The sequence below is a fragment of the Girardinichthys multiradiatus genome, chromosome 21 (genome assembly GCF_021462225.1).
Source record: "Girardinichthys multiradiatus isolate DD_20200921_A chromosome 21, DD_fGirMul_XY1, whole genome shotgun sequence".
Lineage (NCBI taxonomy): Eukaryota > Metazoa > Chordata > Actinopteri > Cyprinodontiformes > Goodeidae > Girardinichthys > Girardinichthys multiradiatus.
The window spans coordinates 39,009,471-39,028,637 of record NC_061813.1 but is presented as its reverse complement, the minus strand read 5'-3'; the positions used below and the strand labels follow the sequence as shown (position 1 = coordinate 39,028,637).

General features: G+C 44.2%; 2 protein-coding genes across 9 annotated transcripts in view; both read left to right on the top strand.

Moving 5' to 3' along the window:
- The first annotated feature begins 43 nt into the window (after positions 1–43).
- Positions 44–14,663, top strand: LOC124858158 (pyruvate dehydrogenase E1 component subunit alpha, mitochondrial-like). Of its 8 annotated transcripts, none has more exons than XM_047350056.1 (15): positions 116–634; positions 1,151–1,276; positions 1,354–1,372; positions 2,807–2,827; positions 5,920–6,078; positions 6,777–6,845; positions 7,026–7,199; positions 8,872–8,998; positions 9,067–9,158; positions 9,276–9,368; positions 10,868–11,023; positions 11,309–11,380; positions 11,515–11,582; positions 11,681–11,789; positions 13,512–14,663. In XM_047350056.1, exons 2-15 carry the CDS (start codon positions 1,179–1,181, stop codon positions 13,674–13,676), a joined length of 1,422 nt encoding a protein of 473 aa, XP_047206012.1. In that variant the 5' UTR covers positions 116–634; positions 1,151–1,178; the 3' UTR covers positions 13,677–14,663. The 8 variants fall into 8 exon arrangements, with proteins under 8 accessions (XP_047206014.1, XP_047206015.1, XP_047206012.1 ...); XM_047350055.1 differs by having other exon boundaries at positions 116–834; XM_047350058.1 differs by lacking the exon at positions 5,920–6,078 and having other exon boundaries at positions 44–834.
- Positions 14,664–16,891: 2,228 nt separating this feature from the next.
- The window catches only part of rps6ka3b (ribosomal protein S6 kinase, polypeptide 3b), a 66,252-nt gene continuing 63,976 nt past the window's right edge, over positions 16,892–19,167 (top strand). The window contains exon 1 of the mRNA XM_047350016.1: positions 16,892–17,285. Coding sequence (XP_047205972.1) covers positions 17,223–17,285 — 63 coding nt within the window. The 5' untranslated portion in view covers positions 16,892–17,222. The remainder of the gene's footprint in view (positions 17,286–19,167) is intronic.

Here is a 19,167-nt window from a genome sequence, read left to right as displayed (position 1 = left end):
CTTCAACTGTTTTCTTCCATCCGTCTTGATCACATTATTCCTACACAGCCACAGAAGTTTCGATCCAGCTCTGATTTCATTTTGTTTTCCCTTTTCATCTTTAAAGTGCTCTTGATCTGTGGTTCTGGAGGCCTTGTGAAGGATTTTCTTTGGACATTGGCTGCTTTGTAAGCCCATTACCAGGCCGATGTCGGACCATATTCAGGATTTTTAACCTGTCACCAGCTGCCCGCCACAAATACACAATTTGCTCCCATTTCTTTATTTTAATCTATACAAACTACTGACACACAGAAACTGGATTTTAGCTCCAACAAAGTAATTCTCAGAAGTCTGTGAGAATATTTTGTGGACAGTAGATCAGGGTTTCTTTACCCTGGTCTTAAGGTTCCACCACTGTCCTGCATGTTTTAGGTGTTTCCCTGCAGCCACACACCTGACTTGAATGAACAGGTGATTTCGATGGCATGCAGGAGGGGATGCAGTCATTTGAATCTGGTGTGATGGTCCAGAGATTCATCTAAAGCATGAAGGGCTGGGCCCTGAGGACCAGGGTTCGGGACACACTAGTCAACAAGGTTTGGATCAAGTGGAGCCAGCTGCGACAGGTCCTCCAGCGCTCTCTACTGGACAGGTTTCGTGTTGCAAGAAGACTTCTTCCATGTGTTTTTTACTTTATAAAACTTTGTTTCCCATGAGGTTGGAAATAGGAAATTATCCATGTTTTGAATGATGACGTTCCTGGCAGTGATCTAATATCAGACGTAAACCTCATCCTCCCACCTTAGAACAACTGTCTGAAAGATGTGAATGGGATGGAAAGGACAACTCCAGGTTTACACCTTTACATGAAAATGTTTCCAGAATGATTTTCTTATGTAACGTATACATATAAGTGAGAAACTGAAATGATCGATAGGTTAAATAAATGTATCTGTGTCTAGATTTATGTAGGGTAAGATAATCTATTTCTATCTGATTTATGCTATAGAGATTGTGCGCATAATGTTGATAATGTGACGGGCTCCATGTCAGAGCAAATGTTCTAATAAATGTTCAGAGCTCAAGCCAAACAAGGCTCTTTGGGACTTAGTCTACGTATGAAATGTCAAAGGTCTTTTTTTATCTTTTGATCCAATGTGTTTTCTAGATTTAGTTGGTGGATATTCTAAAAATAAATGGTCTTTCCATCGTTTGGCGCTGGGCGGAACCTTTATTTAAAGGCTACAGTTTCAGGACGGACATTAAGAGCGGGGACTTTAGCGGCTAACAGCAGGTAATCCTCTCAGCAGTCACTGCGTCCTTCATTAGCATGAAAACCATGTTGGCGATCATTTCTAACGCTCTCTGCAGGATCACCGGGAAGAATGCGGTGAGTGGTTCGATTCAGATTCGGAGGTTCTGGACGGAACCGGTTCATGCTAACCATTAGCTGACCTTGTTGGCGGCAGTTATGTTCTGTTTGCAGGTTTTCCTGTGGTTATGTAATGTAATTTCTGCTCTGATACTTAACACGTGTCTGGATATATTTTCTTTTAGGGAAACTTGGGGCGTTCTTCGGTTTGATTTGGGTTTTTTTCTGTCTGTAAGGTGAATTATTTTCTGTGATTGCGATGGTTTACCTTCCTCTAACAACACTAGCTTGTACTGATGAAGATGCACGGATATAATTATTAGTAACGCGCATGTTGCTGAAAATGCAGCTAAACTCTGACTTTATTTGTGTTGAGGTTGAAGCTGCTATCAGTATTGAGTCACATCAGAAAATTCAGAATAAAGGATGCTCCATGGATTTTTGATATTTTTAACATTTTGATGCCTTTTGTTTTAGAGAGTTTGTGCAGGTTTTCTTCAGACTCATTATGAGGACTGCAGCTTTAAATCTGGTTTCTAATTATTTAGATCACAGGTGTGAAACTCCAGCAACTTTTAGATGTTTCTCTGCTTTAATACACCTGAATTGAATAATTAGGTCATTAGCTGGACTCTGGAGAACCTGACTGCATACTGAGGAGGACATGCAGCCATTTGTTTGAGGTGTGTTGGACCAGGGACACATCTAAACGTTGTTGGAGTTGGAGAAAAACGATCTCCCTGTTTTCCAGGGGTCATATTTGTTATTTCTTCAATGGAGGAACGAATAAAATGCCTTTTTATTGTTGGCGTTTTCCGAAGCTACAGTTCAAGAAAAGGGAAACTTCTTCTTGTGGTGGACTGTTTTCAACAAAGGGCTAAATATTTGATTTTATGGTTTAGTTTTGGTTCATCTGTTAGTTTAGGAACTTGAATATGTCCTAGGTAACCACTGGTCAGAGTTAAGTTATATAACATTCATCCAAGCAGCTAAAACTGGGTGAAAAAGCAGCCAGAGGTCCAAGTAAAAAGACCTTCAGGAAGGCAGTAAAACTACTCATGAAGAAGTCTAGCTGATTGTTAGGAGACTATCTAAAAAGACCCCTTCAGTGCATCTTGGTCAGTAGTGAAACCTGAACGCAGCATGTAAAGTCTTCTTTTCTGGTGCGTTCAGTGACCGCAGGTTCCTACAGACTCTGGGAATAAATCCAGACCTCAACCAGGTTTAATTGGGACGTATTAAACTTCACCTTTTTTTTAATCCGTCTGAGCCATGAAAACAAAACAACCCCACAGTCTGACTGTAGGAACCATGATTTATTCCTTCCAGCTTTCTCTGTCCTGCTCTGCTGCCTTCATTCTTCACAAACTCAACAAACCCCATTTATTGTTGCTTTTCTCCCTCCTCTTCCTCCCCTGCCTCCCCCCCCCACCGCCTGCACCTGAACTGTAGGGAGCCCAAACGGTGTCGGAGGTAAGCAGCTGCTGATGTTTGGTCCTACACCTCCTCCCCTCTGCAGTGACCAGGTTGTTTTCATTTATGTGTATTACATTAACTGCTAGTTTTGCCTGTGTGTCAGCAGTTCACATCAGCACATCATTTAGTTTTTTAGCATTTAACTGAATGCGTCAGTAACTAAAACTGACACATTGAAAAACAGAATCAACACTAAACGGCCTCTAAACTAAGAACTGATAAAATGGAAGAAAAAAAAACCTTTTATGCTTAAAAACTTTAAGTAATTTATTCAACAATCATTTTCTTAATCAAAAGTTTATTTCCAAAGAAGCCTGAAAATGACTTTAAAGTAAAAAAGAATTTCAGTAAATATTTTTTCATAGGAATATATTGAAAATGTTTTTATTTTTACTGAAAATAAATTCACTAAATGGATCCTCTGTAGAGGCTCTGATATCATCTCATCGGTCCGAATTCAGGCTCAAAATGAATCCAAAGAGCAAATCTCTCTGCAGCTTTTTGACTGGGAAATGAGAAATATTTACTGTGAACTGAATGACTTCAGTTTGTTTTTATTTCAGTCAGTCAGTCATTTTCTACCGCTTCTTCCATAGTGGGTCGCGGGGGAGCTGGTGCCTATCTCCAGCAGTCTATGGGCGAGAGGCGGGGTACACCCTGGACAAGTCACCAGTCCATCGCAGGACAACACACAAACAACCACACACACTCATTCACACACCTAAGGGCAATTTAGAGTGACCAATTAACCTAACAGGCTGTGGGAGGAAGCCGGAGTACCCGGTGAGAACCCACGCATGCACGGGGAGAACATGTAAACTCCATGCAGGAGTTGAACCCAGGACCTTCTTGCTGCAAGGCAACAGTGCTACCAACTGCGCCACCGTGCAGCCCTGTTTTTATTTCATTTCTAATCAAATAAAATCATTGTGACATAAATGTTGTTTTGGACAAACAACCATAAACACATTATGTCACATTATCCTGTTTGGTTCTCATGCATACAAGGCTACACAATATATCGCCATGGCAACATCAGTGTGTGCAATATTCGTATCGGAAACGAGTGTTTGAGCGCATTCATTGTCTAATACAGGTCCTTCTCAAAATATTAGCATATTGTGATAAAGTTCATTATTTTCCATAATGTCATGATGAAAATTTAACATTCATATATTTTAGATTCATTGCACACTAACTGAAATATTTCAGGTCTTTTATTGTCTTAATACGGATGATTTTGGCATACAGCTCATGAAAACCCAAAATTCCTATCTCACAAAATTAGCATATTTCATCCGACCAATAAAAGAAAAGTGTTTTTAATACAAACGTCAACCTTCAAATAATCATGTACAGTTATGCACTCAATACTTGGTCGGGAATCCTTTGGCAGAAATGACTGCTTCAATGCGGCGTGGCATGGAGGCAATCAGCCTGTGGCACTGCTGAGGTCTTATGGAGGCCCAGGATGCTTCGATAGCGGCCTTTAGCTCATCCAGAGTGTTGGGTCTTGAGTCTCTCAACGTTCTCTTCACAATATCCCACAGATTCTCTATGGGGTTCAGGTCAGGAGAGTTGGCAGGCCAATTGAGCACAGTGATACCATGGTCAGTAAACCATTTACCAGTGGTTTTGGCACTGTGAGCAGGTGCCAGGTCGTGCTGAAAAATGAAATCTTCATCTCCATAAAGCTTTTCAGCAGATGGAAGCATGAAGTGCTACAAAATCTCCTGATAGCTAGCTGCATTGACCCTGCCCTTGATAAAACACAGTGGACCAACACCAGCAGCTGACACGGCACCCCAGACCATCACTGACTGTGGGTACTTGACACTGGACTCTGGCATTTTGGCATTTCTTTCTCCCCAGTCTTCCTCCAGACTCTGGCACCTTGATTTCCGAATGACATGCAGAATTTGCTTTCATCCGAAAAAAGTACTTTGGACCACTGAGCAACAGTCCAGTGCTGCTTCTCTGTAGCCCAGGTCAGGCGCTTCTGCCGCTGTTTCTGGTTCAAAAGTGGCTTGACCTGGGGAATGCAGCACCTGTAGCCCATTTCCTGTACACGCCTGTGCACGGTGGTTCTGGATGTTTCTACTCCAGACTCAGTCCACTGCTTCTGCAGGTCCCCCACGGTCTGGAATCGGCCCTTCTCCACAATCTTCCTCAGGGTCCGGTCACCTCTTCTCGTTGTGCAGCGTTTTCTGCCACACTTTTTCCTTCCCACAGACTTCCCACTGAGGTGCCTTGATACAGCACTCTGGGAACAGCCTATTTGTTCAGAAATGTCTTTCTGTGTCTTACCCTCTTGCTTGAGGGTGTCAATAGTGGCCTTCTGGACAGCAGTCAGGTCGGCAGTCTTACCCATGATTGGGGTTTTGAGTGATGAACCAGGCTGGGAGTTTTAAAGGTCTCAGGAATCTTTTGCAGGTGTTTAGAGTTAACTCGTTGATTCAGATGATTAGGTTCATAGCTCGTTTAGAGACCCTTTTAATGATATGCTAATTTTGTGAGATAGGAATTTTGGGTTTTCATGAGCTGTATGCCAAAATCATCTGTATTAAGACAATAAAAGACCTGAAATATTTCAGTTAGTGTGCAATGAATCTAAAATATATGAATGTTAAATTTTCATCATAACATTATGGAAAATAATGAACTTTATCACAATATGCTAATATTTTGAGGACCTGTATATTCCAGGTGTTAAGAACTTGTGTTTTCATACTAATGTAATATTTAGCCAGTTGGGCTGAGTCCTAAATGTTAAAGGTCAGAGTGATGGAAGCACAGAGGAGAAAGGGAGGCAAATATCCCACCTGATGGCTTCATCAGTATTTTCTAATGTGGTTCAGTCCTAGCTGTGTAGATTAGTTGAGGTTTTTTGGTTTATTTATTGTAGATCTACAGTGATCGGTGAACATTAGAGATTAAATATCCCAGATCTAAAGTTGTTAGATCTCAGCAACCGTGTTGACTCTGTTTTCCTTGGTTTTAGCCTCCAGTCGTCTTGTTTGTCTCCTCTAGCCTCTTAGAGCTCCACTGGCTGTGCTCAGCTCTGATTGGTTGGCTCCTGTGTTCCCCAGCTGCTGATTGACCTGTCAGAGTACGTCAATCTAACGTCTCCGCCGGTGGCGGCGCCAGCACCCCCACAGGCCCGGCGGCTCCCACCTAAACCACCACCAGCACCACCAGTCTGCGCTGCACAGTTAGTTAGCGCCCAGACCGCCCAGCCAGATGGACCAGTAAGAACCTCCTGCAGCATCTGTTGTGTCTGGCTGCTCACTAACCGGGCCGGGGAATCTAACCAGAGCTTCTGCATGGCTGAGCTGCTCAAAGCCTTAAGTTTAACAATAGGAGTTGGTCTGGGGTGAGCTTCTTTTACTGGAGCTTTTGGCGGTAACAGAAAAACAAAATGGCTGCCTATTATTCATGGAGAGATGAGAACAAAAACTTCACTAGAAGATAAAATGGGAGTTTTATTATAACAAGTAGAAAGTTTTTATTTTTCGGAGTCGTTAAAATATGAAGCCCAAATGGCTCTAATAACAGATCAGCTCCAGTTCTGTTGTACTTTTAGAACAGTTGCACCATCTAAAAAATCGTGAGTCAAACGAGTCGTGGTCAAACGAGAATTAAATAAGATCTAAATATGCTTGAAGGACGGCCAGAAGATCTAATCTGACGACCAAACGTGACAAACTGATAGCTGAGGGTTTGGTGTCGTTCTCCCACCACGTTGTTGTCCTCATCAGACCCAGACCCGTCCCATCGCCCCCTAGGCTGTCTTATCTGACTAACCCTCACCTATGAAGAGGAAGGCAGCCCTTGTGCTGCTTGGTGTGGATGATCTGTGGGTTCTGATCTGTGGGTTCCGACCCGTAATCCTCCTGTCATCTGATGTCAGCTGTGCTCCATGATAATCAGGGCTGGTCTGTTTCAGGGCGCCAGAGTCCTCGTTGTCTCCCGCTCCTTGTCCGACTTCACTCCCCAGGCGACCTTTGACATCAAGGTGAGAAGAAGCTGAATGCCCTCTGACATCAGTTTGCATTCTAGAAAAGTTTTTGTAAAAAGAAACAAATTTAAACTTACTGAACCTCAACATGTTGAAACATGAAGATTAACTCTCTTCTGTCAGTGAACTGGAAGGTCGTGGTGGTTTCATTCTTTAAAAAACCTTTCACTCCTGTAGAAATGCGACCTGCACCGCCTGGAGGCGGGGCCTCCTACGAAGGCGGAGCTGACGAGGGAGCAGGGCCTCCAGTATTACCGCACCATGCAGATGGTGAGGCGCATGGAGCTCAAAGCTGATCAGCTCTACAAGCAGAAGATCATCCGGGGATTCTGTCACCTCTACGATGGCCAGGTATCTACACGTCTAAATCACAGCTGCATTTAGCTGCAGAACGCCTGTTCTGTTGGTCAGGACTGAGGTACCACAAGGCCAAGGAGGAAATGTGTCAGCAATGACCTTGGAGAACTTTCTAAACTAGATCTTTACTGCAAGGAGGTATAAGTGGGAAACATTTTAGACATCTACCAATCTTCCCAGGAGGCTCACCTCAAGGTCAGAGCATGTGTAGATCAGAGATGTTCAAGAAACCAAAAGCTCCATCGGTGACCCTTCAGGCCCCGGTTAGCAGGTTAAAGGTCATGAAAGGACAGTTAAAAAAACACTGAATAAGTATGATTTGGAAAGGTTGAGAGAATGTAGCAGCAGACTTGGTCCCTGAAGTCTTGTGCTTCATGAAACCCAAGTCCTCTGACGGATGAGACCAAAGTAAAGATTTTTAGCCGTAACACACCGCAGAAAACCAACCGGTTATAAACACGGTGGTGGATGGGTGATGCTTTGGGCTTGTTTAAAGGCCACAGGACCTGGGAACCTGGCGGTCATCGAGTGAACCAAGGGGGTCCTCTTTAACCCAATCCTCGAGTCAAATGTGACTCCATCTGTCCCACAGCTGAAGCTCGGCCTGAACCGGGTCATCAGCAGAACAATGATCCCAAACAGCAACAAAACGATGAAAAAGCGGCAGGAAGAATAAAGAGTCGGACCTTGTAGGACTCCAGATAAATGATGGGCTTGAGTGTTAAATGCTGTCTAACTTTGAATCTACTGGAGAGAAAAATACTTAAACTGGTTTAAAGGTGGATGTCGCCTAGCTTGGGGGAAAGAGTTGGGCTTAGTTTAAAAAAAGCTTCAGGGTCCTGGAGGTGTACAGTTCCTGGAGCGACAGTAGACTGCAGCCAATCACCTTCTCAGCAGACCGAATGACACGCTGCAGCCTGCCCTTATCCTTGGCTGTAGCAGCGGCGTACCAGATGGTGATGGGGGCAGGTGGGGCTGGGTTCTGCCTGAAGTCCACAACCATCTCCACTGTCTTTAGAGCGTTGAGCTCAAGGTTGTTCTGGCTGCACCAGTCCAACAGATGGTCCACCTCCCATCTATACGCGGACTCGTCACCATCAGAGATGAGTCCGATCAGGGTGGTGTCGTCCGCAAACTTCAGAAGCTTGACAGACTGGTGACTGGAGGTGCAGCTGTTGGTGTACAGGGAGAAGAGCAGAGGAGAGAGAACACAGCCTTGGGGGGAACCGGTGCTGATGGTCAGGGAGTCAGAGACGTGCTTCCCCAGCCTCATGCGCTGCTTCCTGTCAGACAGGAAGTCAGTGATCCACCTGCAGGTGGAGTCGGGCACACTCAGCTGGGAGAGCTTCTCCTGTAGCAGAACTGGGACGATGGTGTTGAAGGCAGAGCTGAAATCCACAAACAGGATCCTGGCGTAGGTTCCTGTGGAGTCCAGGTGCCGGAGGATGAAGTGAAAACAGTGTGCAATGGCCTAGTCAAAGCCCAGACCTTGAGAGAGCTGTGCAGAGACGAATGTCTGCAAACCTCAATAAGGAGAAGCAGCTTTAAAGAGGCTCCTCACCAATGATGAAGACTGAAAGTCGGGTTTGCAGCTCAAAGTGTTTATGATGGAGTAGAATTAGTTTTACCTGCTGCTTGAATTATTAAAGTGTTTGCGTTGTTCCAGGAAGCCTGTGCTGCAGGTATCGAAGCCGCCATCAACCCCTCGGATCATCTGATCACGGCTTACCGAGCTCACGGATACACCTACACCCGGGGAGTTTCAGTCAAAGAGATCCTGGCTGAGCTCACAGGTGAGACGGGTCGCACTACCCTGCCTGGTACCTGCTGACCTTTGACCTAACTGGTCCTTTCTACTCAGGTCGGAAAGGCGGCGTGGTCAAAGGGAAGGGAGGCTCCATGCACATGTATGCTCCTCATTTCTATGGTGGCAACGGGATCGTGGGCGCGCAGGTACCCTCACAAACTTTCAGAACCTCAGATTCACCTTTGTTCTGGTTTTGCTGACCTTATATAAGTTAACAGAACCCTGACCTTTAGTGTGATACTTGTGTAAACTACGATGTCCAGGTGCCGTTGGGATCTGGTATCGCTCTGGCCTGTCAGTACCAAGCCAACAATCAGATCTGTGTCACACTGTATGGAGACGGAGCAGCCAATCAGGTGAGGAGGATTAGAATACAGTCCAGTCCGGGTCTGAAGGTCCAGTCCACTCCTCGTTGGCATGAAGGTCATGTTAGCTTCTCCTGTCATGGTTTCTTTAATCTCCTTTTTACAGCTGCAAGAATTTGGTGCAGAAAACGTTTTCTCTAATCCACAAAAGATCAAAATTCTACATCAACGGACACTGATTTGGTGAAGTTCTTCTTTACAGACAGGAAAACGGGCGGGGGGTGGCATCCAGCAAAGGTTTCCGGGTCGGGAATCGAACCCAAGACTGCTGCGTGGAGCAGCATGGTGTCACATGACATCCCGGTTGTTTTTAGAGCCTTTGAGCTTCTGGGATAAACCCGGCCGGTTCCCTGGCACTCATTTCCAACATGGTTGAGCTCTTAGTTTTATGAAGGCTATTTCAGAAGCATGATGTTGGCCTACTTTAAAACCAGTTCTGATCCGTTTGGATCGTTTTGTTGGAACACCCAACCGTGTCCAGGTTTCGACCATCTACCTGCTGTTTAGAGGTGAAGTTGAACGATTATCCTTCTTCATTATAACATAAAGTCTGTGCAGATCATTGCCATCAAAGCAGCCCCACAGAATGATGCTGCCACCACCATGCTCAGCAGTTTGTAATGTTTTTAGTAGGGCTGCAAGATATCAGAAAAGCACAGAATTGTGAGAATATTAATGATTGATCCACATTTCTGATCTTTTTATTTACCATCACATACTGATCCACTGTCTCCTGTGAGCTTCCGTATCTCGGCCACTAAAACATAAATCAGAGGGGGCCTTTAGGGCCTCCGGTTGGTGAATTTGTGCAGAGCTTGAATGCCTGAGCTGCAGCTCTAGTTCGTAGGTTTGGGACTCATCCAGACGTGCCTCTGGCTGTTGCGCCCAAACACAAGTTATCCTAAAGGTGCAAATTGCTAGAAGACATTGTAAAAAAAACTACTAGGGTTCTATGTATACATTTCAGCTTGTGTGGATTAAAGGAAAAAAAAGAACAGTTGTTAAAATACATCTTTTAATACTTTAAATGAATCCTAGTGATGCCCAGGATGAGTTGATGGGATCTTCTGCCCAAAGCTGTAAGAGCAGCGTCTTCCAAAAAGAAACCGACGCTTAGAAGGATTTTTCTTTTCCGGAGTTGATATGAAAACCAAATCCTTCCTTGGTGTTTCTAGGCAATAAATATGTTGTGTTAAACTCTGAATGCGTGTTGGTGGGATTTCCTTCCTAAACATGAGATCAGAGTAGAAAGAGGCTTTTGGATTTAAAACTGAAAGTGAAAAATCAGCTGGCAGCCAAAGAAAAGCTGAAAGACTTAAAAGTGGGGAGAAAAGGAAACTGGATCGGGACTTTAGGACAGGACTGTAAAGATAATTTCATCAGAAGCAGACATGATGACCTCCTGTGTTAAAGTATTAAAAGAACTTCTGTTACCGGAGTCGAAGTAAAGGGTTAAAGCTCTGCTGTGTCGCGCTCTGTGATCCCACCAGGGCCAACTCTTTGAGTCGTTCAACATGGCCGCCCTGTGGAAGCTGCCGTGCATTTTCATCTGCGAGAACAACAAGTACGGCATGGGGACGTCCGTGGAGAGAGCTTCTGCCAGCACCGACTACTACAGGAGGGGAGACTTCATCCCTGGACTCAGAGTGAGACATAAACCCAGAACTTGGGTCGTAGCTCGGTGGTCCTGGGCAGCGGCTGCAGCGCCGGCTGTACGCTACAACCGCTGCCCGCCTGGACCTAGATTATAACGGGATGCGGCGGATGATGCCCCGTCCTGGCAGTTACAGGTGTGAGCATGCACCCAGCTGTCTGATGCTCATGTATGATGCTGCACACAGTCTGTTCAGAAACTCTTGACTTGTGATGACCAAACATTAGAACGTTTTCAGTCAGCTGGTGCAGTGATGTGGTCCTTATCTTCTCTGTAGGTGGACGGGATGGACGTGCTGTGTGTCAGAGAGGCTGCACAGTTTGCTGCAGATCACTGCAGAGCTGGAAAGGTGAGCTGAGCTTCACCCTGTGGCCCATGATCACCCTTCGACCTGCACTGTTTTTCTGATGCCATCAGCCTCTCAAGTTACTCCAATCCAACTCTGTTTGACGATCTGATGAAATGACCTCCTGTGTTTTCTAGGGGCCCATTATTATGGAGCTCCAGACCTACCGTTACCATGGACACAGCATGAGTGACCCGGGTGTCAGGTCAGTCCGTCACCTTCAGGAGAGAAGATGCTGAGTGGGGTCTTCGTGAAGAAACCAACAGGTGCATTTTTGGTATTTCATCATGTGAATCTCTGCAGCTACCGGACCCGGGAGGAGATCCAGGAGGTCCGCAGTAAGAGTGACCCCATCTCCATGCTGAAGGAGCGAATGCTCGGCAACAACATGGCGTCTGTAGAGGAGTTCAAGGTGAGGATGCTTCTCAGGCTGGGCTGCAGGGATGAGGGCGAGATCATCTAAACCTGTTGTGGAGGAATTTAGGTCCACTCTTCATTCCAAAGTGGCTTCAGTTTATTGAGGTTTGCAGATATGTGGTTCTGCACGGCTCTCTGAAGGTCTAGCCACAACGTTTTATTCTGTCAGTGTGAACTTTGACTGGGCCGGTGCAGAACCTTGATTCAGCTGTTCTGTTGTAGATGTGCTGCTATGGGATCATTGTCCTGTCTGACCCAGTTTGGACCACGCTGGTGTTGGACAGATGGTCTCACGTTACTTTGGTTCATGGTCCACTGAATGGCTGCAAAACAAACTCAAATCATCATCCCTCCTCCTTCCATTGTTCTGGAAGTCTTCTGCTTTGTTCAGATCTGCTACCACATTCATTTCAGAATGAAGATGCTTTCTCCTCGAGTCCTTTCAAACAACCAGTCAGTCTTTTTCTGGGACATCCTGGAAGGATTGGATGTTTTCCATCTGTGATCTAATCTTTCTGTCTGTTCAGATGGTTTAGAAATCCTTCTCCAGCAGTAACTGTTGGCTCAGTGTGGTTCAGCTCATCCACAAAACAGGACAAACTACAACCAACAGTCGGGTCTGCAGAGAGGATCATCAGGGCTGAAATTTCCTCCATCCAGGCCTTGTACAGGAACAGGGCAGCTAACATCTCTGCAGACCCCACACATCCTGGACTTAGACTTTTACCTTCAGATCGGCGCTACCAAGCGCTGTTTGTAAAAAAGCAGCCGCCACAGAGGCAGCTTCTCCGCCCAGATGGTCTCTCTGACCGCTCGGATCGATACCAGGCAGATTCCTGTTTATATTTCTGGGGACAAAATGATTGAGAGCAAAGTGGACCTGAAACTAAATTCATCAAAGCTGATTCTGTAAGATCATTGCTGATGTCTTTCCATCGTGGCATTGTGTTAAGACACCTTCATGCTGGAGAGCAACAAACTGCCAGACCCTCTGGTTTTAACTGATGATCAGTCAATCATTGCATTCGTTCCTGCCTGCTTCTCTACTCTCAAATGTTCTGAAAGCAGCAGAGAGGTTTGTTTTGTAAGCTGTTTCTTCATTTTGGTTAGGTTCTTGCGTAACACACTGTTTCACAACTAGAAAAACAGGAACTGCTTTGCCGTTCTTGTACTAAAGGAGAATTTTGAAATCTAGTATCAGAAGAAAGTAGAAGAGTTCAGGTATCTAAGCATAGATTTATTTTCTCTTGCTTTTAGATGATGCATCTTACAGCAGTGTGGAGAAACACACGTCCACATTATAAAAGGAAAAACAAATCCTGCTCATTAAATGTATGTTTTTATTTCAATTCAATTCAGTTTATTTATATAGCGCCAATTCAAAACACATGTTGTCTCAAGGCTCTTCACAACAGTCAGGTTCATACATTCCTATTAATCCTAATCATTGAACAGTGCAGTCAGAGTTAGCTTTTTATTCAAATTGGATAAAAAGTTTTTCTATCTAAGGAAACCCAGCAGATTGCATCCAGTCAGTGACTTGCAGCATTCCCTCCTCCTGGATGAGCATGTAGAGACAGTGGACACTCACTGGCGTTGACTTTGCAGCAATCCCTCATACTGAGCATGCATGTAGTGACAGTGGAGAGGATATGCTTAGAATATGCTTTGAAAACATAAAACACCTGCAGGAACTGATGGGACTCTCTTCTGTCAGGAAATCGACATCGAGATCCGGAAGGAGGTGGAGGAGGCGGCTCAGTTTGCAACCTCTGACCCTGAGCCGCCGTTGGAGGAGCTTTGCAACCACATCTTCTCCAACAACCCGCCGCTGGAGGTCCGCGGGACAAACCCTTGGTCCAAACTGAAGTCCATCAGCTAAACCCGACACATGAATACACACTCCACACCTCTGATCTAGAGGTAGAAACCTCCCAGAGCTACACGAGCCCTCCTTGGATTCCAGGATCTGAACGGGACCCGCCAGTATTTATTTAGAGCTGTATTTAATAGAAGTTATTTTATGTGTTGTACATCGAACCAGGCTGCTAGCGTCGCAGAATCACCAACAAGCTTTTTATTCAAATGCACCTTCCTGTAAATGAGATGCAGTGTTGCTCAACAGACGCAGACTTAAAATGTTTCATATGCAGGTTTTTATTTCTGTCCGACAGACCCGTTTGGAGTCTTCTCCGTTCCTGCGTCTGATCCGAACTCCTGCAGAAGTTTTTAAAAGGTGTGAAACTCTGCCTTTTTAGGAATGCAGTCAAGGATATTGTAACGTCGGTCTTTCTCCAAGGACGAAGCCAGCTTTTACATGTAAACCTTTACCGGGTCGTAGGCGAAGAGTCCAGAGTTGAGCTGGAGAGGTGCTGCAGGTCAAAATAAGCTAAGGGAAATAAGAGGTCTACACTACAAGAAGCAGAGCACCTACTAACTTATTTCTCCCATCTTCTCTATAGACTGGGTCTGATTTTTCACTTTCTTCCCTAATATCATTCTCAAGAGGTCGAGAACTGGATATTTCTGGTGTTTCTGAAAGAGTTCCTGCTCTCATCATGAACTCTCTAGAATTTCTCCATTAGCTGTTGGAAATGTAAAAGCTGACTAGATGCTGTTTTTATTTCTGATGTTTCATTTGAAGCTTTGAAGCTCCTCAGCCTTACATTCAGACTGACACAGGTATGTTTGGAAGGATAAAAAGACATTAAAGCTTAGTTTTTATGGACAAACTTGCATCTATAATTGGAATAATCTGAGACCCTTCATTTTACTATACTTGTACAGAAAATTGTATTTATTTGACTTTTAAACCCTGTAATTGTAACCGGCTGCGAGGGTTATTGTGCAATAAATTATGATGAAAGTGTTTTTTGTCATGTGAGTTTCATTATTTGGATCTGTCTTATTTAGAACAAATAAATCATGTCATCAGCTAATGAGGTTATAAATTAAATGTACAATTTGAAACTGCCAGGGGTCACAGTCTGGTTGTTTTATACTCCACCAGCCAGCAGGGGGCACTGTAGGGCCGTAACTAAAATCTGTTCTTTTGTTTTTGACGCATTTCAAATAAAGTTTATTTTGTCTTTTTGACTTAAACTAAATCAGTAATCACTGAAATATTCACATTAAAAACTGAATTAGAAAAAAAAAAAAAACAGTTTAACTGTTGAAGTACCGAGGCTTCTTTATGTTCTTCCGTGGCTGATGAAGCCACTTCTCATGCACTGGGATCCATCATGTCCCTGTGGTGATTAGTTTGGACATCTTTGGGTCACATGGGTCCTAAATTCATTGGAAATCTTTAACTTATTTTAACAACCTTTCAGACCCAGCTTAGACGGATGCCCAACTGGTTTTACCAACATGGGTCCAATACAAAAAGACTGGTGCCCATCCAGGCCAAGTTAAATCCTTAAGAAGCCCACCTATACATCTTTCAGGTGAGTCTCACAATATTAAAATATCACAAAAGTTGATTTATATCAGTAATTTATCAGAAAGACAAGCTCTTGTAGATTTTACAAACAGACTAAAATATTTCAAGTGTTTATTTCTGCTAAGTTTGATTCTGGACTAGAAACCCCAAAATGTTTTTTTTCAGAAATGTGTAAAATAACATCTGACCAATTAAAAAAAATTTGGATTATTGACAGGAAATGCTATGGCCTTAAAAGTAATTGCTAAAGAAGCTTGTTATTCCCACACTGCTGTATTGAAGCTTGTTAGTGGAAAGTTGAGTGGAAGAAAAAAGTGTAGACAAGAATGTGTTGGGAATTGTAAAACGAAAGCTGAGCAAACAATGCAGACAAGTTGAAGGCTGCTGTTAAAGCAACCTCAGCAGATCCACAGGCTGATCACTTCCATGCCACACAGTATTGATACAGTAATTCATGCAAAAGGAGCCATAATCAAGTTTTCAGTGCAGATACCGCACTGTACAGTATAGACATAATGTTCAGTAGACTGACATTTTGTATTAAAAATAATTTTTATTGATATTAAGTGTGGGTGACAGTAGTAGCTAAGCATGGTTAAAATAAAAAATAACTCAGTCAGCAAAACTGCATTTTTAAATAGGCAGAGGCCTTCAGTTACCACAACTCGGGTTTTTTGTGACTAGAATTATTTCCAAACAGCCAAATTGGTCTTATCTGTAATTATGAGAAAACACATGGTTGCCATTTTCAGCCTATTGACTGGCAGTACACAGCAGCATGTGGGGGAGGGACAGTTCTTTCTTTTAATACCAAAAAAAAAAAAAAGAAACTGGCATTTTTGCTAACATTACTCTAAAATGACTTTAAACTATAGTAACATTAGGATGGAAAACCTTTTCCAGATTTGAAACCTTAGAGTTTCAAAACTTTGATGTACCTTGACATCGGCCACAGGTCCATGCCCAGCAGCAGCCCATGTCCTGAAAACATCCGTGTGTGTGGGTGCACTCCACACCCTGAGAATGTTCCCTCACAGTCTTGAATAGGTTTTGCTTTACTAACCCTGTTGCTTGTGGATGTTTTTCTGCCACACTTTTTCCTTCCACCCAACTTTCCATCTGAATGCTTGGATACAGCGCTTGGTGAACAGCCAGCTGGTCCTTTGTGGCTATCTGCTACACTACTGTAAAGTTAGCTGTCTTCCCTGTAACTTTGTAATTTTATATTGATCTGATGTAATATTCTAATATTCTGATTAACTGAAGTTTGTTTTTTTGTAGTATCTGTAAGCCTTAATTATCAACTTTAACAGACAAATGCTTGACGTGACACGCATCTCTGTGTGTGTTATGAATCTATATAAGATAGACAGAATTTCACTTTTTGAATTAAGTTATTAAAATAAGTTTTCTATGATATTCTGGTAATTTTGATCCACCTGTAAAGTTTGCTTCAGTGATTTCGAGTTTTTGGGGGTTCTGACTCAGAAATGTGAGTAAATAAGTTTCCATGTTGTGTTTTTCCAGTGTGGCCAGTGACTCTGACTCATCCTGAAGTTCTGCAGAGCTGGACTGACTGCTCTACGCTCAGGTGCCGCCTCCCGACGTGACGCACGGTGACGTCAGCCGCCTGACGGACAGGTAAGCCGACACCGGCCGCCATATTGGGAAAGAACGGAAGTAAGAGAGAGAGAGACGCGAGATATTAGCAGTTTCCGCGAAAAGGGCGTCCTCCTTTCATGTTCGTCTCACCGGAGGAGGAAGGGGCGGTCTCTGCGCCGCACCACAGCCGGAATTAGCCCGTGTTCGCTCGGCTCCGCTCGGTTCGTTTCCAGCCGACTCAGAAACGGGACCAGAGAGAGAGAGACTCGCAACATTTAGGACGAGAAGAAGCTGAGAGCGGGCGACTGGAGTTTAAAGAGCCGACAGAGAGGAGCGGAGAGCAGGAACAACCCAGAAGAAGAAGAGGAGGAGCGGGAGGAGAAGATGCCTCTGGCTCAGCTGGCAGATCCCTGGCAGAAGATGCCGCTGGGGGGGACGGCTGGAGAGGTGAGAGCCTTTGGTTTGTCCTCATGTTGCAGTTTGTCTGCAGAGAGCTTCTGCAGGATGATGCCTGTAGCAGAAACCTTCAACTAACTCTGCTCACAGCAGCTGACTGGAAGTAGGTGTAGATGTCCGAAGAAGCTCAAACGTGCTTCAAATCCTGCAGAAAATAAAAAAGATCAGTGATTAAAATCTGAAGAAATACTCAATCGGGACTCTTAAACTACAACATCAAGCTCACAAAGCTGTAGGATAAATAACTTTTCCATCCTAGGAACAGTTTTGGTGCAGAAGAAATGACTCTGCAGGTCCTAAAGGGGGTTGGTGTTTACTTAGAAGCTCAGTAGAAGCTTAGCTTCATGTCGACAACATGCTTGAACATGTCAAAACATTGTGACTGCATGATGGAAAGATAGAGGACTGCAGAGTCTCCACCTAAAACTTCTGGAAACTTTGCATTTGAAGATCATTCTGTAGAAAATCACGTTGAATAAAAGAGTCACTGATAAAGACTCGGTTTGCCTTCTGAGCGTCCAGATGTGGACCTACAGCTGCAGGAGGTGCAGCTGAATCTATTAAAGGTTCTAATGGGAATGCATCATTTGGATCCTTAGCGATCTATTTAAAGTAAAGTGAGAATTACTGCTGTTTTTATTCTCTGTGTTTATTTTATTGCTTTACTGCAGAGGATGCAAATCTTAAAAAGTGTTCCTCGTTGCCTTCCAACGCCGGCACACGGGTTAAATATTTGCTGAAACAAGCTTGAACTTGTAGAGAAGACAGAAATGTGACCCTCAAGTGAAAAAAACGATAAAGATGAGCAGCAGCTGCAGCTCACTGTGATCCAAGTTTAAAGCAAACTCCAGGCCAACGTCACCAGGAAAGTATTCACACTCTGTGTCCTGAATAATAATCTGTCAGTCAGTCATTTTCTACCGCTTATTCCATAGTGGGTCGCAGGGGAGCTGGTGCCTATCTCCAGCAGTCTATGGGCGAGAGGCGGGGTACACCCTGGACAGGTCGCCAGTCCATCACAGGGCAACACACAAACAACCATTCACACACTCATTCATACACCTAAGGGCAATTTAAAGTTACCAGTTAACCTAACAGGCATGTCTTTGGACTGTGAGAGGAAGCCGGAGTACCCGGTGAGAACCCACGCATGCACGGGGAGAACATGCAAACTCAATGCAGAAAGACCCCCGGTCGGGAATCGAACCCAGGACCTTCTTGCTGCAAGGCAACAGTGCTACCAACTGCGCCACCGTGCAGCCCTAAATAATAATCTGTTACCTCTAATATTTCTGACAGCAGCTTCTCTTCATTAGGAACGCTACAGTCGCCCAAAGCCAGACCAAAACGCACCACTGTGGTGCTCCTACAGACAGGCTGCTGTCACTTACTGGACATGGTTGGCAAATCTCTAATCACAGAGGGTGGAAATGTGAAAGAATGCTGATGAAGCTGCAGAAAACGCTATTTAAATGCACTTTATTGCGTGCAACGATTAGCAGGAGGAGAAAACAAGATTACAGAGCACTTTAAGCTATCACTACAAAGTCCAAGGAAGGGATGGTAGAAAAAACAAGATACCCTAAAGTAGTTTCACATTCCTGCAGGAATCCAGCAGCCAGATTAACTCTGGGCGTAAAAAACATTTTTAGTTTGACATATTTCTGCGGTATGAGCTGAAAGAGCTTCTGCAGACATGCAGTGTTTACATCTACAGTGTTTGATCAAATCAAATAATTGAGAACCTGCTCGGCTAGAAATTGTGAAAGGTTCAGCCGATGTTCCAAAAATGCAACATCAAACATCTGCATCCTTCTGTTAGGCCTGATGATGGATGACTATGAGGAAGAACCTGATGATGGATGACTATGAG

Excerpts from the sequence above, each read along its gene's own strand:
- LOC124858158 (XM_047350056.1), top strand. The coding sequence starts at position 1,179 with ATGGTCTTTCCATCGTTTGGCGCTGGGCGGAACCTTTATTTAAAGGCT. Across the intron at positions 7,200-8,871 it reads GTCACCTCTACGATGGCCAG|GAAGCCTGTGCTGCAGGTAT; the intron begins GTATCTACACGT and ends GCGTTGTTCCAG. Across the intron at positions 11,583-11,680 it reads ATGAGTGACCCGGGTGTCAG|CTACCGGACCCGGGAGGAGA; the intron begins GTCAGTCCGTCA and ends GAATCTCTGCAG.